The sequence below is a fragment of the Apostichopus japonicus genome, chromosome 2 (genome assembly GCF_037975245.1).
Source record: "Apostichopus japonicus isolate 1M-3 chromosome 2, ASM3797524v1, whole genome shotgun sequence".
In the NCBI taxonomy this organism is placed as follows: Eukaryota; Metazoa; Echinodermata; class Holothuroidea; order Aspidochirotida; family Stichopodidae; genus Apostichopus; species Apostichopus japonicus.
Window position 1 is genome coordinate 9436104 of NC_092562.1, and position 20747 is coordinate 9456850.

General features: G+C 37.1%; 1 protein-coding gene across 2 annotated transcripts in view; it reads left to right on the top strand.

The window, feature by feature from the left end:
* The window catches only part of LOC139977180 (scavenger receptor cysteine-rich domain-containing protein DMBT1-like), a 54515-nt gene that overhangs the window by 12047 nt on the left and 21721 nt on the right, over positions 1-20747 (top strand). Inside the window, exons 3-8 of one of the 2 annotated variants that reach the window (XM_071986421.1) lie at positions 1007-1351; positions 9417-9746; positions 11263-11592; positions 13087-13416; positions 14074-14403; positions 15908-16153. In XM_071986421.1, the coding sequence (XP_071842522.1) occupies positions 1007-1351; positions 9417-9746; positions 11263-11592; positions 13087-13416; positions 14074-14403; positions 15908-16153 (1911 nt within the window). The remainder of the gene's footprint in view (positions 1-1006; positions 1352-9416; positions 9747-11262; positions 11593-13086; positions 13417-14073; positions 14404-15907; positions 16154-20747) is intronic. The other variant, XM_071986429.1, reaches the window with a different exon arrangement.

The following is a 20747-nucleotide window of genomic DNA, read 5'->3' on the forward strand; positions in this document are numbered from 1 at the left end:
TAGAATGATTATATTACCTTGGGAATGAATTCATCTGTGTGATGGGATGTTATTGTATGTTTCATGATCAGGTGACTTCAACATTAAAGCGTGATTTCAATTGTGGAAGTGGTCTTTGATGCATCGATTGGAAATAAGACCATGATTGTGTATGGGTGACATTAGAAATTATTACCCAGCATACTTTATGTCCATATCAAATGAGTTAATCTGAAATGTTTTTTTTTCTCAATTGTTATCAAATTCTTCCCCAATATTTCCCTTTTTTTCAAAAAAGGGATATTATGATATGAAACTCCTTATGAACTTGACATTCAAAGATCCTCACATTGTTTTCTGGATATGTCAAACCTTTCACACAAATAAGGAGCTTACATGTTATATTTTTATATACAGTATCCCATGTAATTTTAACCTTTAATTTTGATGCGTTCTGATTTTATGGAAAGAATTTGTTCAAACAATTTTTTAAACTCTTGTTTTGACCTTTGATTGTGAAGGAATCTAATTTCACCTAAGGGATTGTTATTTGTTCAAACTTTCCATGAATTTGCTTTATTCATAGTACAATGCATTAACAGTTTGAGTAGAAAATTTGAGTAGAAAATTGCAGAAAAAATATAGACCAACGGGAGCATGTTTATCCCGCATGTGCGTGTGTGATATGGCAACTGTTTGCCTGAAGCTTACTTTGGATACAAAAGGAACATTTCTCAAATGTTTATCTCAGAACTGACATGTAGAAATTGGATGCAAGATTTCCAGGATAATTGGTGTTATTTCTCATTTACATGTCAAAAGCAAGGCTACCTCTTGCCACTTTGGATAATTGTGTAGTTGATTAAAAAGAGCCTCTTGGCAGAAAACGTATGAAATTTGTAATTCAAATTACTAGAATATATCACGGGTCATTTGGGGTTGTTCAATCGGGATGTACAGATTCTACCCAACTAGGCAGATTGAGATAACTTGGGCAACTATTTTTCCTTCTAATTTTAACCTCCAGCTTTGTTCAGTTCAACGGCCCCAACGTCTGCACTTCGGTTAGCTGGCGGCAAGAGCTCTGCAGGTCGAGTGGAAATTTTTGTTAATGGTCAGTGGGGTACAGTGTGCGATGATGGTTGGGATATAAGTCAGGCAACAGTCGTCTGTCGCCATCTTGGATTCCAAAGAGCCACTGCAGCCCTGGCATATGCAGCCTTTGGCGAAGGCACAGGCCCCATACAGTCAGATTACACAAATTGCATTGGCAATGAAACTGACTTCTTGCAATGCCAGTTCCAGTCTGATGGTTTCTGCGGTCATTTCGAAGATGCCAGTGTAGTCTGTTATAATCCTGAAAAAGGCTCAGGTAAGTAGAAGGAGATATGTTGTATTTGTCCCAGGCCACTGCTGAAAACAATGTAAAAGAAATATCAACATGTGAAAATGACAGCTCTGATAGTTCCATTGCTCCTTAGCAATTAAAAAAGATAGAAACAACATCAGAAAAGACCAGGGTGGTGCAGTAATTTTACCAATGTCACTCCCCCTCCCCCGTCCCCGCAACTATATATATACCTGACAGCAGAATGTCCCTTGTCTGCTGACAGTTGCTTGATTGCTCAGACATGGTTACAGACAATCACCAGCAATGAAACTTCATATTTAGGAAATGGTTTTCATTACAAAATTTTATTTCAATTAGATGCTTGGAAATGCTGCCCATTTTTAAACAGCCGTATGTGTAAAAATAAGTGTGCCTGACGTACAGCAGTAGTTTATCGAGGTTGACAAAATAGTTGGGATTCAGCCAAAAAGACGTCAGATTGAAATGAAAAATGTCTGTTTGTAGAAAATCTACCGAAAAGCCATACAAATCTTATGTAAACAACAAACACATAGGTCAATAGCTTGACTGAAATCCAATATGAAGATTTCGGCAGGCAACCAGGTCAAATGGGTGAAATCGCAAGCTGATGATTGCTGCTGCACATATGTTCAACATTTTTGCAGTTGCCAATGACAGGCTTCCCAATATGGAAAATCATGTTTAATGAATCTTATATTATAATAGCAGATAACTGGAACAGAACTGGTGAGAAACATGCTGAATTGAATGTCTCATCACCTAGAGCTCACCTCAGATCAGACTTGGTAATGTTTCATGACACAAAGCAATTATAAAGTTAACCCTGGTAGAAATTCCAGTAGAACCCAGTTAAAAAATCAACTAGGTCCTACTAGGGCCTACTATGTTTAACTGGTTTTAACTGTGTTTAACTGGGTCTTACTGGGTTCCAACTGGGCTATGCTGAACATGAGCTAGGTTCAACTGGGTTAACACAATGTTCAACTGGGTTTGTTAAGGCCCAACTGAGTTTGAACTATGTTTGAACTGATCCAGTTGGGCTCCAACTAGGTTTCACTGGTTTTTGCACTAACCCAACTGGGTTTGAACTATGTTGACTGGTGAACTTTCCCTGTTGGGGTTGAACTAGGTTTCAACTGCTTTTGCACTGCCCAACTGGGTTTGGACTATTGGCTGGTGAACTGACCCACTGGGGTTTAACTAGGTTTCACTGGTTTGCACAAGCCCAACTGGGTTTGAACTATGATCACTGGTGAACTTGCCCTGTTGGGGTTGAACTAGGTTTCACACTGGCTCAACTGGGTTTGGACTATGTTGACTGCTTTTATTTTAGGCGTAATTATCAAGAATATTATAATGTAAGTTCGTAAGCAGTAACCGTATCGTAATATACTGAAAATGCTAAATTAGCCAACTTATGAGGGGTGTAAAATAAATCTTTGTCAAATTTATCACAGTTATGATTAAACGATTACATTTTTGTACCGCAATGATTACAAATATGAAATATTTCCTAAATAATAAATTTGAAAAAAATAATGTTATACTTTGTTCGTCGATTTGAACAATTGGTAGGCAAAATGCCATCCTAGTGCAAAATAGTATGATCCGACTAAATTTGAACTTTGACATCTGTCCCTTGTGTAAGCGCTAGATTTATAATTTCCGAATCCGCAAACCACATACGGCAACAGAAGCTTCGCAGAATAATCGCATTTGTAACCGATTTTTTGCCAACAATTTCAAATTATTACCGCGGCTAAGTTCCCTCCTTTGTGATCTTGCAGTATCTTTATATTATTGACTTATAATTGTAACATTATAATTGATTGTAAACGTGCTCTTTATCATAAATATTTGAATTGAAAAGAAACTTTATATATAGGCTAGTGACTTAGGACTATAGTATAGGCTAGGCCTAACAAACCGGTTCCCTACTAGGTATACCACATGGTACAATTACCAACGTTAGACATATCCTAACGTTATAGTTGCCTAGCTTATAGGGGCCTAACCTAGTTATACTCAACTTAACACCTATATTTAGCCGCATGATTTAAGGAAAGTTATCGTCAACTAGCAAACATAATAGCAGTTTTCAAAATTTACGCAATTGCCTTGATTGTTGTTTCAAACATGAAGTGTCCTATTGGCATTTAACATACTTTGCAAAAGTCATTAGCTTAGTGAAGTGAACAGCATTACACGTATATGCGACAAATGTGAGGATGCCCTACACTGAACATTATGAACATATGATTAAACTATCAATCTAATTTCAAGTGAGGCTTCATTTGTACAGTGTAAGATGGTCAGCTCTTACATATAGTTTTGTTTTGTATTTTTGTAACATAGTTTTACTTGTTTATTAGTGCAGTGCTCATTGTACAGAGGGTTATACATGTGTACAGTACATTTGTATGTTGTCTTGTGGCAGCAAAAGGGTTGATTAAAAACTTTCTCTCTTCTGGGTTGCTAGGCAACTATCTTGTTCTTCCTGGAAATTAGCCCTCACAGGAAATGGGGTCTGTGTGTATATATTTTAGGAACAAAGGAGTTTTGTGAGGGTACAGTATAGGGAGTTTGCAATGGGCTATGAGTATCTGAGCAAGGCAGTTGTAAAAGAAGAGAAAGATAGTTTAATGGCTGGATAGTTTGTTTTAAACCTTAATTTACATAGTTCAAGTTACTGTAGACCTTATTATTTGATGGAAGTTGTGATATTCAACTGACTGGGACACTATTTATTATAAAGGATACTCTTTACTATAAAGGATATTGTATTACAATAAAGGATATTCCAGGACACCATCACCTATACATAAAGGACATTATTTTACTACAAAGGATGTTGACATTATTTTACTGAAAGGATACCCTGGAACACTATTTCATATAAATTAAAGGATACATTTTTGCTGGGATCGGACATTCATAAAACCATTTATTGGGCTCAACTATACTGATGTTGTAGAATATCTGATGTCGTGGAAGGTCTTAGGTCGTAGAATACTTGATGTCACCAGCAGGCCAACTCACCAGAACAGACTTTTAAATTAAATGTATTTCTTTATATTTTGGGTGCGCACCTCACGACTGCAAGTTGTTTCATTTAATTCTTTGAATGGGCCCAGATCAGCTGTACATTGTTTGCTATTCATAATTATAATTTCTTTTGATCCAATCCAGTTGACTTCTCCATTTTTATATGTGTCTTGCTCTGTGTTAGGTCATCACACCAAACCCAGAGTTCTCTGATCAAGAACAAACATTTATTTCAGTGGCTTACACCCTTAATACTTACAGTATAGATCTACCGTTAACAAATGAAAACTTCTTATAGTGTGGTGTTATATAAGTGTAGATAACACCAGTTGAGGATCCCAGTTCAAACTATTTAAAAATATAAGAAGTAAAACATAGTTCATCCAGTTTAACCCAGCAAAACATAGTTGACCCAGTTGAACCCAGTAAAACAGTTGACCCAGTAAAACAAAGTTGACCCAGTAAAACATAGTTGAACCAGTTGGACCCAGTAAAACATAGTTGGACCCAGTAAAACATAGTTGAACCAGTTGGACCCAGTTAAACATAGTTGAACCAGTTGGACCCAGTAAACATAGTTGGACCCAGTAAAACATAGTTGAACTTGAACCAGTTGAACCCAGTAAAACATAGTTGAAACCAGTAAAACATTGGGAACCCTTGTTCACCCAGTTCAACCTAGTTCAAATTTGGGCCAATTTCCGTATAGAAAATTCCAGTTGAACCCAGTTCAAAAGTTCAACTGGAATTTCCACCAGGGAATAAAAACAAAGCACACCCAGACCAACACAAAATCGCTTCTAACTTGAAAAACGAAGGAGATAATTGTCATTTTTTTCAGCAGTCACATATGTCTAAAATGTATTTTGAATACAATCTGCCTATTTGCAGTAGTTTTGAGTAGTGTTTGACCGGTAATCGGTTAGATAATCGGCATCGGGCCGATTATCAGACAATCGGTAAATAATAGGCATCGGCAAATCCATTGCGCTACCGATTATGTGGAACCGATTTTTACGTTCCATATAAAGGATTGTATTTTTTCCCGCTTTTGATTCACCACAACCACAACGGGAGAAGAATGTAGATCATCCGATTCAACGCTATTCATAACCGGGGAAGGTGCGCTAATCTACCGTGTAACGGTATCGTAAGTCCCTCACTATCCAGTTTGACAGTTAACATCATACAGTATACCCGCGATAAGCTAGTGGACGACATCTAACCAAAACTCCTGTTATTCATGTTTAACGATTGATAAGAAAGATTTATTGTCTTGACTAAATATAAGATCATAGCAATATACTTTTGAACCACTTTGGCTGTTTCACCGTAGGTGAAAACTGGAAAGATAAAACGATAACACTGGGCTGTGTTCATTGTTAGTTCTACGTACAATAGGCTAGTCTGGTTAGAGAACGGTTGAGCTTTAATAACTGTTCAGTTTGAAATGCGCCCAAGATTTTATAAATGCAATAAAATGATGAAATCAAGGCGCCTAATTACTCCTAAAAATACCTTAAAATGTCTGGCGACAGCCCTCAGTAGTTGTACGTACTGCATTACAGTATTTTTTTATTAGGCAAACATTCTTACGCATATTTTTGCGAAAAACCCCGAAGCAACTTTTTTCCCCCTGAAGGCATGTACCATACATTTTAAAATAGCCCATTTGTAGTAACTGAACTCCTTAACCGCAACCGACTAAAGCAAGTTTGATTTCCAGCGACACACGCGCCAAAGTCAATGGGGCATTGGTATGTGATTTCTCCCACATGACTTACTGTTTATAATCGTTTGAAACAACGTTCGATCGGAAGGTTACCCTCGCAGATGTTAATCAATGAAAACTTGAAGCAAACGTACGGGATTGTGTTTATTATTCATAATAAAATCAAACTGTTAGCAAACTGCTTATCCACTAAAGAGCCTCTGTAAGAGAATGTGTAAAAGTAAGTAGGCCTGACGTTTGATCCTGCTAGGATAAAAACGTCATGCCAACTTAGTTTTACACATTATTTTTCATATCGGATTGTATATTTCGATATCAGATTACGAAAAAACCAACATTTTATTTCCGTGCGATATACTTTTCACATTATTAAATGTTGGAGTTGCAACACTGATAAAGGATATAATACCAGTTGTAAAAGCTGTCCCTAACTATTTTTTTAAAATTTCGTAGGCAATGGCTACTATTTCCCCCCATTCTGTAGTCTGTACAGCACTGTCATTTACTGTGTTATGGCGGGATTGCAATATTGCGACTCCTCGTTATAAATGTACAGCGCACCGTGAATGTATTACAGTGTTCTTTATTTGCTCCATTAATCTTTCAAAACTTTTCAAAACTGAAGTGCAATGAATAAATGTGACATTTGCAAACGTAAATGTTCTCTGCTGTGGGTTGCAATGTATATAGCATTTTTTCATAAAACTGGCTGACTAAACAGTCCGCTGCTGGGTTGTGGTTCCTACTGTTTTTTTGGGTGCTGATGTAATGCCTATTGATGAGTGGGCAGGATTTGATTTGTAAACTTTGTAGATGTTTAGTTTCCTTTACCACATGTTGTATAAACTAGTTATGTTGGTATGGAGGTGTTAGTAGACCACAATGATATTTCCAGTACTGTGTGTGCTGACTTTGCTTAGTAATTACAATAGAAACCAAGAGAAAGAAGTTAGGATTCCCCAATTGGTTATCATGGGTATTGCAGCATGTGGTTAGGGAACTGGCGAAATCCATCTGGATGATGTTAGTAGGCTATACTTTGTTAATGCTCTTCACAATATATAGGGCAGATACTAATACCCTAGCTTTGCTGTTTTACAGGGTGGCCAACCCCACCCGCCCCTCGTTTCGCCCGCCCAGCCCTTTCGACCGATTTTACTGCCCTGCCCCTCTTTCAACTGCCCTTGTACTTCCCTACTCACCAACCTCAAAGTAGCTCCATGCTTTGACCTTGCAGTGATTTTACCAACAACCAACTCTTCAAACGTCCCCTAACCTACACTGTGGACATCAAATTCCACACAACTCATTTTAATATTGCATACATAGGCCCATACAAACTTCAGTTTTAACTACACATGCGCAAATCCTCAAAACCTGATCCAACATTTATCCTTGGTGCTTTGAAGTGCAGTATTTGCAAAACAACTAGCTCCACGAAAATTACAGTAGACCTATGTAAAAAATTGTTTACGCAATGTCCATCAGAGATGTTAGCGTATTGGTACCTTGGGCATTTGTCGTCAAAATGTATGTGACAACAAGGTCAAACATTATGATACTTTATTGCACACATACAATAGCCTATAGCACACAACTTTGTCCTGTACCTTGCGGTTGATTGTTATTATTTGTTAACATACAAAATCATATGAAGGATTGGAAGAAATGTTGTTCCTTTTCAGAAGAAGTTGTCATTTTCGAAAAGAAAGAAAACTTTTCATTTAAAAATTTGTATTCCTCCATAGGCCTAGTTATGAGTGTGTGTGTACTTGGGGTTTGTTTCGCAGATATAAAAGTTCGGAAGCTGGCTAAAACATTGCATCTCGGACGCAGAATCCTGCCCAGTAATAATGCTGCATATAGTAATGTGTAACAATCCTCTCCCTCCCACGGTTCTAAAATTAAAGAATACAATATATGGTGCACTGTTTTGATAATGCTAAATAAATCAGAGAGTTTGGTTTTTTCTTTCCTTCATGAGGGCCTGCAGGCCTAAATGTTAATCCATTGTCTAAAGATTCAATCAAAATATGTTCCTTTAAGTTCATATTAACAACAACGTATCGTTGGATGTCATTATAGCACCATTTGTTATTGACAAATGTGTAACAAATCATGAGCAGGTCATTTTGAGGTCATCAAATGATTATGTTTTTCCTTTGAGTTTTGTGTTTCATCTGAGGAGCTGAGCTAATATTCTGTGTGTTAGACTATGTGGTCCATTCACCAAATTAGTTAATGAACCACAGCTGTTTTAAGGGTAAGGGTAGGTCCTACTGTTTATTCCTTGGATGTGGTAGCCTTTCGTCATTAGCTTAGCTTAAAACATATATAAAGTAATGTGTAATCCCCTCCCCCAGCTACGAAATTATTCCCAATACTTTAAAGTCACTTATCCATCTTACAACAATGAGCTGAGTACCCAGGCATAACTAAACAGCTCCTGTTAGTTTCTGGAATTGTTAGTTTTCTCGCAAATGTTTCTTTCCTCACGTATGATTTAGGAGAGGAGAGTTAAGTTTTTTAGGGGAGGAAACTAAAACTGTAAGGAGAGGAATTCATCAAATGGGTCCGTAAACTAATGGTCCCCTAACTAAAACCTGCAATATCTGGTGAAGATGAATAGACAAATGCATAGTGAAAGGTTAATATGTGAGTGGTGAGGATTTAAAGGTTAGTGACGGTCCCCGTACAATAGATTCGAATGAGTTATTGGAATATATATGAAGGTGTTGAGGGTGACATTTCCTTTCTGGATGGTGACATCATGCAAGAGTTGGAGAGAGTAATCAGAAGTAAAGTTATTAGTGCTGTGAAAGGAAAGTATGTGATCAATGAAACACGAGAGACTCGCCTAATCACTGGTCCAGACAATAAAAAAAAACATCAGTATGATGCCAGAAAATCAGAAGATGGCAAGGTGCAGCAAGAAGCATCATACTTCAAGCTTCAAACATTTGTTAAATATGTCATATATGTCGTATGGACATGAGCTTACTCATGCATCACTTTAATTGTGTGTCTGTTTAAAGGGATGCTACTACCTGTTGTGTTATAAGGCAGATTAAACTTATGGATACTATGATGAAATATATATTAGCAACTAAATCAATTCACAGGTTTAATGTTTACGAGCTCTGTGAGTTAGTCTGTGTAAGTGACCAGCAAATTATTCAGAACAAGCTTAAGTTCTCACATTAAGCAAGTTGGTTAAAAGGTTTGCATTAGAGAGCAACGATAGACTAATATTGTAGCAAATCTTGATTTGTCATTATTTCTCTACAGAGGAACGTTCCATTCGTCTTGCTGGAGGTAATGAGACAGCTGGACGTGTTGAGATCTACCTAAATGGAGAATGGGGCACTGTCTGTGATGATGCATGGGACATTAATGATGCTAATGTAGTATGCAATCAGTTAGGCTTCGCTGGGGCCCTTGATTATCTTGGTAGTGCTGCGTTTGGTGAGGGAACAGGAGAAATCCATCTGGATGATGTTGGTTGCAATGGCGAAGAAACTGAATTGTTGAGCTGTAATTATAATAGCATCGACAATTGTAATCATTATGAAGATGCAAGTGTTATCTGTCAACTCACTTTAAAGGAACCTACACCAGGTTGGTTATTTCATTCCTTCATGAGGGTCTGCTGGCCTAAATGTTAATGCATTGTTTAAAAATTCAATCAAAACATGCTCCTTTTAGTTCATATTAAGAACAGAGTATCCTTGGATGCCATTTAAGCACTATTTTCTTTGGAAAAATGTGTAACATATTGTAAGCATGTCATTTTGATGTCATCAAATGAATTTGTGTTACCTTTGAGTTTTGTGTTGCATCTGAGGAACTGACCGAAATGATCTGTTTGTTAGACATAGTAGTGCATTCACTTAGGATGATAAACCACAGCTGTTGAAAGGTTAATTTTCTCAAAATTAAAAGTGTTGTAATTAACAACACCTGTGCAGATAGAAGTGGTTTGTAATGGTCTGCAATTTATGAAAGTTAATTTTGTGACTCAAATTATTATTTAAGTTAGTTTTGTTAGTCAGTCAGCTATTCTTAGTTTCAGTGCAATATGTGTTGCACTGTTTTAATAATGCTGTATACATAAGGGTGTTGTGGGATATTTATTTGATGTCCTTGGGGGATCATTTGCCAAATACTTCATACTGATGAAGCCACTGGATCATACACGCTCAATTGTGACCATTTAACACACAACAGCTCTCGACGCAGTAAAGATACAAGGGTTGTTTTGCCGCCCTCACACTACTGTAACTACCACAAGTATGGTAAGCTTTCTTCTTTAGCTTACCTTAAAACATATAAAGTAATATGTAGTCCTGCCCCCCCCCCCAACCTTAACATTATTCCCAAAATCTAGAAAACACTTACTCATCTCATAACAAAAAGCCTAACTACACAGGTGTAACTAAACAAAAGTAAATCTGCAGTATCTGGTGAACATGAATAAAAGAAATGAAGGATGAAAGGTTAGTATGTGAGGGATGAGGATTAACGGTTAGTAATGGTCCCCATGCAATGGAATGCAATGAGTTATTGGAATGTAGGTGGTGAAATGTCATTTATTTTCCGGATGGTAAAATCAAGGAAGTGTTGGAATGAGTAGTCAGTAGAAAAGTGAATGGTGCTGTGTAAGGAATTTATGTGATAAATAAAACATGAGATAATCCTCATCACTGGTCCAGACAAAGAAAACCATCAATATAAGGCCACCAGATCAGAAGATGGCAAAGGGGTCCAGCAAAAACCATCATTCTTCACGCCTCAATCATTTGTCATATATCATATATGTCGTATGAACATGAGCTTACTCATGCATCACTTTAATAGTTAGTCTGTTTAAAGGGATGCTACTACATGTTAATAGAAGGCGAATTAAACTTATGGATACTATGATGAAATATATATTAGCAACTAAATCAATGCACAGGTTTTGTGTTGACGAGCTCTGCGAGTTAGTCTGTGTAAGCATGGTGTAAGTGACCAGCAAATTTTTCAGAACAAGTTTAAGTTCTCACATTAAGGAAATTGGCTAATAGGTTAGCATTAGAAAGCAAACATAGGCTATTATTGTAGCAAATCTTGATTGTTCATTATTTCTCCACAGAGGAAGGTTCCATTCGTCTTGCTGGAGGTAATGAGACAGCTGGACGTGTTGAGATCTACTTAAATGGAGAATGGGGCACTGTCTGTGATGATGAATGGGACATTCATGATGCTCATGTTGTTTGCCATGAGTTAGGATTCCCTGGGGCATTAGGTTATCGTACTGGTGCTTCATTTGGTGAGGGAACAGGAGAAATCTATCTGGATGATGTTGGATGCGGTGGCGAAGAAACTGAATTGTTGAGCTGTTATTATAATAGCATTGACAATTGTAATCATGGTGAAGATGCTGGTGTCATCTGTGAACTCACTTTAAACGAAACTACACCAGGTTTGGTATTTTATTTCTTCTTGAGGGCCTGCTGGCCTACATGTTAATGCATTGTTCAAAAATTCAACCAAAACATGTTCTTTTAAGTTCATATTAACAACAGAGCATCCTTGTATTATATGTAACACCATTTTTTATTGAACAATTTGCAACATATTATAAACATGTCATTTTTATGTCATCAAGTTATTATGTTTTACCTTTGAGTTTTGTGTTACATCCACGAGACTGACCTATTGATGTGTGTGTTAGACTTAGTAATGCATTCACTTAAGTTGATGAACCACAGTTGTTGAATGGTTCATTTTCTCAAAATTGGAAGTGTTATAGTTAACACCACCTGGGCAGATAGAAGTAGTTTGTAATATTCTGCAATTTATGAAAGTTAATTTTGTGACTCAAGTTATTCTTGAAGTTAGTTTTGTTTGTCAGTCAGCTATTCTCAGTTTCAGTGCAATATGTGTTGCACTGTTTTAATAATACTGAATACATAAGAGTGTTGCGGGATATTTATTTGGTGTCCCTGGGGTCTCCTTTACCCAATACTTTATACTGATGAAGCCACTGGATCATACAAACTCAACTGTGACCATTTAACGGATCACAACTGTGCACACAGTACAGATTCAAGGGTTGTTTTGCTTCCCTCACACTACTGTAACTCCCACAGATATGGTTACTTTTCTTCTTTTGCTTACCGTAAAACATATATAGTAACGGAACCCCCCCCCCTCTCCCCAGCACTTTGAACTTTCCCAAAACACAAAACCTATCTTTCAACAAAGAACTGACTACTCAGGTGTAACTAAACTTAAGTAAATCTGCAGTATCTGGTAAACAAGAATAAAAGAAATGGAGGATGAAAGGTTAGTATGTGAGAGATGAGGACTAACTGTTAGTAATGGTCCCCATACAATGGAATGGAATGAGTTATTGGAATGTTGGTGGTGAGGGTGACATTTCATTTCCGGATTATGATATCAAGGAAGTGTTGGAGTGAGTAATCAGTAGTAAAGTTTATGGTGCTGTGAAAGAATTTATGTGATCAGTGGAACATGAGAATATCGCCTCATCACTGGCCCAGACAAAGAAACCCATCAATATAATGCCACCAGATCAGAGGATGGCAAGGTGCAGCAAGAACAACATTCTTCAAGCCTCAAACATTTGTCATATTGACAAATATGTCATATGAAGAAGAGCTTACTCATGCATCACTTTAATAGTTTGTATGTTTAAAGGGATGCTACTACCTGTTGTGTTATAAGGCAGATTAAATTTATGGATACTATGATGAAATATATACGAGCAACTAAATCAATTCACAGGTTTAATGTTAACGAGCTTCGCGAGTTAGTCTGTATATGTGACCAGCAAATTATTCAGAACAAGTTTAAGTTCTCACATTAAGGAAGTTGGTAAATAGGTTTGCATTAGAAAGCAAAAATATACTATTATTGTAGTAAATCTTGATTGTTCATTATTTCTCTACAGAGGAAGGTTCCATTCGTCTTGCTGGAGGTAATGAGACAGCTGGACGTGTTGAGATCTTCCTAAATAGAAAATGGGGCACTGTCTGTGATGATGGATGGGACATTCATGATGCTGATGTAGTTTGCAATCAGTTAGGCTTCTTTTGGGCCCTTGATTTTTTTATGAGCGCTGCATTTGGTGAAGGCACAGGAGAAATCCATCTGGATGATGTTAGATGCGGTGGCGAAGAAACTGAATTGTTGAGCTGTTATCATAATAACATCGACGATTGCAATCATGGTGAAGATGCTGGTGTTAGCTGTCAATTCACTTCAAAGGATCCTATGCCAGGTTTTTGTTCTTTGTTATTCCTTGAAGGTGGCCTTCGGGCCTAAATATTATCTATTGTTTTAAGAAGTTCCACCAAAACATATTCCTTAAAGTTCATATTAAGAACAGAGTATCCTTAGATGCCATTTTAGCACTGTTTCCCAGGAAAAAAATGTGTAACATATTGTAAGCATGTCATTTTGAGGTCATCAAATGATGTTTTACCTTTGAGTTTTGTGTTACATTTGAGGAATTGACCGAACGATCTGTGTGTTAGACTAAGGAGTGCATTCACTTAAGATAATGAACCACAGCTGTTGAGAGGTTAATTTTCTCAAAATTTAAAATTGTTGTATTTAACACCGACTGGGAAGATAGAAGTGGTTTGTAATGGTCTGCAATTTATGAAAGTTATTTTTTGTACTCAAATGGTTCTTTAAGTTGTAATAAGGCAGATTAAAATAATAGATTCTATGATAAAATATATAGTAGCAAATAAAGCAATTCACAGTTTTTTTAAATTAACAAGCTCTGCAAGTTAGTCTGTGTAAGTGACCTGCATATTATTCAGAACAAGTTCATGTTCTCAATTAAAGAAATTGGCTAATAGGTTAGCATTAGAAAGCAAAGATAGACTATTATTATAGCAAATCTTGATTGGTCATTATTTTTCTACAGAGGAAGGTTCCGTTCGTCTTGCTGGAGGTAATGAGACAGCTGGACGTGTTGAGATCTTCCTAAATAGAGAATGGGGCACTGTCTGTGATGATGATTGGGACATTAATGATGCTAATGTTGTTTGCTATCAGTTAGGCTACGTTCGGGCCCTTGATTATCGTGGTAGTGCTGCGTTTGGTGAGGGAACAGGAGAAATCCATTTGGATGATGTTAGATGCGATGGCGAAGAAGCTAAATTGTTGAGGTGTTATTATAAAAACTACGACAATTGTAATCATGGTGAAGATGCTGGTGTTATCTGTCAACTCACTTCAGACGAACATACGCCAGGTTTTTATTTATTTTTACTCCTTCAAGGTCGACCTTCGGGCCTAAATATTATCCATTATTTTAAAGGTTCCACCAAAAAATGTTCCGTTAAGTTCCTTTTAAAAACATAGTATCTTTGAATGCCATTTTAGCACTATTTCACTGGAAACATGTGTAACATATTGTAAGCATATCATTTTGTCATCAAATATTTATGTTTGACCTTTGAGTTTTGTGTTACATCCGAGAGACTGACCTATTTATATGTGCGTTAGACTTGTAGTGCATTCACTTAAGTTCATGAACCATAGCTGTTGAATGGTTCATTTTCTCAAAATTTTAAAGTGTTATAGTTAACACCACCTGGGCAGATAGCAGTGGTGTGTAATGGTCTACAATTTATGAAAGTTAATTTTGTGACTCAAATTATTCTTTAAGTTAGCTTTGTGTGTCAGTCAGCTATTCTAAGTTTCAGTGGAATATGTGTTGCACTGTTTAAATAATACTGAATACATAACAGTGTTGTGGGATATTTGTTTGGTGTCCTTGGGGGCTCTTTTATCAAACACTTCATACTGATGAAGCCACTGGATCATACAAACTCAACTGTGACCATTTGACAGATCACAACTGTGCACACAGTAGAGATTCAAGGGTTGTTTTTCTTCTCTCACGCTACTGTAACTCCCACAGATATGGTTACATTTCTGTTTTTTGTTTGCCTTAAAAAATATATATTAATGTGTAATCCTGCCCCCTCAACTTTGAGATTATTCCCCAAACCTAGAAAACATGCCCTACCCATCTTTTAACAAAGAGCTAACTACCCAGGTGTAATTAAACTAAAGTAAATCTACAGTATCTGGTGAACATGAATAAAAGAAATGGAGGATGAAAGATTATTATCTGAGAGAGGAGGATTAACGGTAGGTAATGGTCCCCATGCAATGGAATGGAATGAGTAATTGGAATGTAGGTGGTGATGGTGACATTTCCTTTCCGGATTGTAAAATCAAGGAAGTGTTGGAGTGAGTAATCAGTAGAAAAGTGAATAGTGCTGTGAAAGGAATATTTGTGATCAATGAAACATGCGAGACTCCTCATCACTGGTCCAGACAAAGGAAACCATCAATATAATGCCACCAGATCAAAGGATGGCAAGGTGCAGCAAAAACAATCATTCTTCAAGCCTCAAACATTTGTCATATGAAAAATATGTCATATGAACATGGGCTTACTCATGCATCACTTTAATAGTTTGTCTGTTTAAAGGGATGCTACTACATGTTGTGTAAACGCGCAGATTGAATTTATAGAAACAATGATGAAATATATATTAGCAACTAAATCAATTCACAGGTTTTGTGCTTACGAACTCTGCGAGTTAGTCTGTGTAAGTGAACAGCAAATTATTCAGAACAAGTTTAAGTTCTCACATTAAGGAAGTGGGTAAATAGGTTTGCATTAGAAAGCAAAAATATACTATTATTGTAGCAAATCTTGATTGTTCATTATTTTTCTACAGAGGAAGGTTCCATTCGTCTTGCTGGAGGCATCGAGACAGCTGGACGTGTTGAGATCTTCCTAAAGAGAGAATGGGGCACTGTCTGTGATGATGCATGGGACATTAATGATGCTAAAGTTGTTTGCAATCAGTTAGGCTTCGCTCGGGCCCTTGAATCTCGTGGAAGTGCTGCGTTTGGTGAGGGAACAGGAAAAATTCATCTGGATGATGTTGGATGCGGTGGCGAAGAGACTGAATTGTTGAGCTGTTCACGGGAAAAAGACACGCATTTAAGTTATCGTAAGCACAGTCCTTGGATGTTTACGTCTTGCTTACGGTCACCTTAAACATCGGAAACCCGTACATTTTGGAACAACGCGTTTACGATGTGATTACGCATCCGTAAACATTGTAAACACGGAACAACAGATTTCCGTTACGTTTATGACAACTTACATATCGGAAGTTAATAATTACTTTCGTATTTATTAAAACTTATTTCTTCTCCACGTTTACGTTGACCTTAATCTCGCCACGAAGAAATTTACGACAGGATTACGATTATCTTACACATCGGAAACTCGTAGCATAGATACAACGCGTTTACAACAAACTTCGCCAAACTTAAGCATGACGTTAACGTTGATTGTTCCATGAAATAAACACTGGACACAATTCTCATGTCAATCTTTCCGATAATGATATTACCCTGTGACTGCATCTCATGAACAAAATTTCAACATTTACGTTGGCTGAAACGAGTGCAGTTAAAAAATTTACTGTATATTTACAATTAACTTACAAATACCCAAATACGTTCATTTCAGCGTTTACGTATTGATTACGAAATCCTTAAACGTCAAGTTTAAGTTATTTTCGTTCACCTGAAACAGGCACAGTACGGCATGTTTAGGATATACACGTCGGAAATTCCGAAGCATGCACACCACGGGATTACAGCATGATTACACCAACTTACGCATTGCGTTTACGTTGAATGTATTCTCCACTGAATTCGGAATTTACGGGAAGATTACGATTCACTTACGCGTCGAGCGCAGAGCATACACATACCACGAGTGTCAGTACAGCATGATTACATCAACTTCGCTTACGTTGACTCAATAAAGATTCAGAATTTAAGAGATGATTAATATTAACTTAAGCGTCGGAAATTTCAAAAAAATACACAGAACGTGATTACGGTATGATTACAACGCCCATATACGTCACATTTAATTTATACCCACGGGTAATTTTTACCGAGCCAATCATCTGCCTATTCGGTTCATTATATGTTCGTCTGTAATTATAGCATGCTAAAGTACTTGCTAGAAGTTTTCAAAAAGAAAGGTTTTAACTCTTCCAAAGTGTTCTCTTGAAATTCTAGTAAATGGACATACAAGATGACTGAATGTCCAGTGAGGTAAATTTCCTTCAGGGTGCACGTGGTAATATAAAAAAAAGTTAAAGGATTTGACCAAAGATGACCATATTTGAATATCTGACATTGTTCTTATACAGCATATATCTTTCAACGTGAATGTGCATGGCTTGCACATACATACAACCATATGTACCTCACAATGTATTTCTCATACTTTGTTCAGTTATAAATATATATATATATATATATATATATATATATATATATGCAGCCGTCAAACCAACAAAACTCCTCAAGCTAATTCTATGAGAGTATCAGCAAATTTCCTCGTGGTTGCTCATTTTGGTAAGTTATAACGTAATTCACGTTGCGGGCCCTCGATCATAATACCTCAACAAACAGCTCGCCCTCACAAAGAATTAAGTTTGGCGCTATGGCATGGCTGACCGATATTCTTATCACTACCACTGGAATCATGAGAAAACAGATGAGAAGACACATACACGGGTCTCCTCATCTGTCTGTCTAACTTTTTTATGTATAATTATTTATGTGTTAAAGTAAGTTGGCCTGACGTTTTTTATTATTTATTATTATTATTTATGTCCGATTAGTATGGTACGTGTTTGGTTTATCTGCTTCTTGATGCATATGCAGATACAACAATGAAAATACACGACACGGCCTGCCTTATACTGTATCAAACAGAACAGTGCATCCAATTGGTTTATTGTAGAGAATTTGTGAAACCGCAATGAACAACCCTCATCTGTTGATCAGGGAGGTGATATTTTAGACCTCCCTGATCAGTCGCTGTTCATCCTCCAATCAAACGACAGCAAAACCAGCATGAAAAAACGCGCTTGTTTTCAAACGCGGTCAAAGCTGCTTGCATGACAACAGGAGGGTTAATAATGTGACCGCGAATAGCGTATACGAAATGTATGGCTGACTAATACCAGGGAGTTGCATAACAACTCCCTGCTGATACTATATACGTTTGAAAGTAATAGTATACTCTCACTGAATTAACGTCTGCTTTCTTATTGTTCTTTGTTTTCTTTTCACACGGGGAGGTTGTTTTTTTCCTTTGATAATTTTCGCACACGTATCAGCGTTTGCTATACATTCTCTTATACCCCATTAAGGGAGTATATGAACTGTTAAACAATCTGGCTATAGGTCGGGTCGTGAGCATGAAATGATGGGTTAATGCCTAGAAAGCCACAGTTTTAGGGTAACATTAACAGCTCATATGTATAACACTGCTATCATTATGTGCACATGTATAACACACTTATAGGGCGGTGATCCTGAAAACATAACTTCAAAGCTAATACTTGCCAGTTGAGCAATTTGTCAGTGGCTAAATGGATGAAAGGTAGTCTGCATATGCCACAAATTATAGTACGCTATATATAACTGCCAGAAGTTTACAAAAATTACCTTCCAGGAGGTCTTTACTTTCCAAATTGTTCTCATACTTTCTAAATTAAAGACATAAAATGACTGAATGTTAATTTCCTCAAGGGTGGTAATACAAATACAATATTTTTGTTGTTGTATCAAAGGTGACCATATTTGAATACCTGGCATATTAGGGGCCAAAACAGCAAACCATTGGAGCGGGATATACTGGTTTTGTATTGGGGTGTAAAATCTAAACAATTGCAAGTAAAAGATTCAAAGTAAAGAACATACTTTACCAAACACGTTTTACGAGGTACAAAGTATATATTTATAAATTTGTAGTTAAGACGGTGCATTCTTTACTGCAGGAATGCGACAACTTAATAACGATTTTGCTCTCCCTTTCCTCTCTTATTCATTGCTGCAAATGTTTCTGTTGCAGCGATAGAAAGCAAGTGTAAATAAATGACACATGTTGACGCCAGAAATGTGTTCCACGTTCATTTCTATTGAAAATTTTCTATTGTAGATAATGTTATTGAACTCTGAATTCAAACTTGGAAACGTTTTACAAACATTCACCTCAAAATTAGTGGAACAATGCCACGAAGATTAATATATAGAATGAAAAACAACTTGTAGGTAGGGCCTATTGCTTACCGGCTAGATACAGACGTAACGATTAAAATGAACATATACAACGTGTACTGCACGCAGCCGCTTACACTAAACACACACATATATACATATGATCCGTATTGTGCCACGCTTAGGGAATTGTGCCCACGCTTGGGAAAGTATGATTGAAATATATTAGGCTAGTTGTCATGAAACCTGTTCTTAAATTTAACAATTTGGAAGGCATTACACCATGTACAAACGAGAAGGCCCCATGAAAAAAATGCAAGTGAGACAAAAGCCTATACATCATATGCTTTCTTATATTCTCTTTCAAACACTCCGACCCCCCCCCCCCCCCTCACCCGTTTAATTTTTGAAGGTGTTTACGTTGCTACGGGAGAAGTTTGGGTGTCCAGTTAGGTTCAAACTTGTTATATGCAACTAATATAGGTTATGTAGAAGGATTAAAGTATGCTGTATTGGCCCAAATATGCCATATATTCAAAAATGGTCACCTCACCCCTGGTCAATATTCTTAAACGGTTATATTACCTCTTTGGAAGAAAAATTACCTCACTAGACATTCAGTCATCTTTTGTGTTCATTAAGAATGTCTGAGAACAATTTGGAGAGCGAAGACCTCCAAGGAAAGTATTTTTTTGAACATTCCTAGCAATTATTGCAAGTTGCTTAATTTGCGGCCAATACAGTCCACAGATACAGTCTCAGATACAGACATATGTACGATTAACATATATACATAGACAACATATGTATAATGTACGCAGCCGCATACACTACACATATACATATTGGTTATCATGCATGTGTGACAATAACTTTATTGTGCCCACGCTTAGGAGAATTGTGCCCACGCTTGGGAAAGTATCACTGAAATATAGTAGTCTTCACAGAAACTGTTCGAAAATTAAGCGATTTAGAAAGCATTAAAACCCAATACAAACGAGTAGACCCTTTAGGAACTGCACTATTTAAGAAGCCTATATATTAAATACTTTCTTGAATCCTCTTTCCGACCCCCGACCCCCCCCCCCCCTGAAACATATACATATATACACATATACATATTGTTAACATGCATGTGTGACAGTAACTTTATTGTGCCCACGCTTAGGGGAATTGTGCCCACGCTTGGGAAAGTATGACTGAAATATAGTAGTCTTCACAGAAACCGTACATATTGGTTAACATGCATGTGTGACAGTAACTTTATTGTGCCCACGCTTAGGGGAATTGTGCCCACGCTTGGAAAAGTATCACTGAAATATAGTAGTCTTCACAGAAACCGTTTGAAAAATTAAGCAATTTAGAAGGAATTCAAACCCAATACAAACGAGTAGACCCTTTAGGAACTGCACTATTAAAGAAGCCTATATATTACATACTTTCTTGAATCCTCTTTCCGACACCCGACCCCCCCCC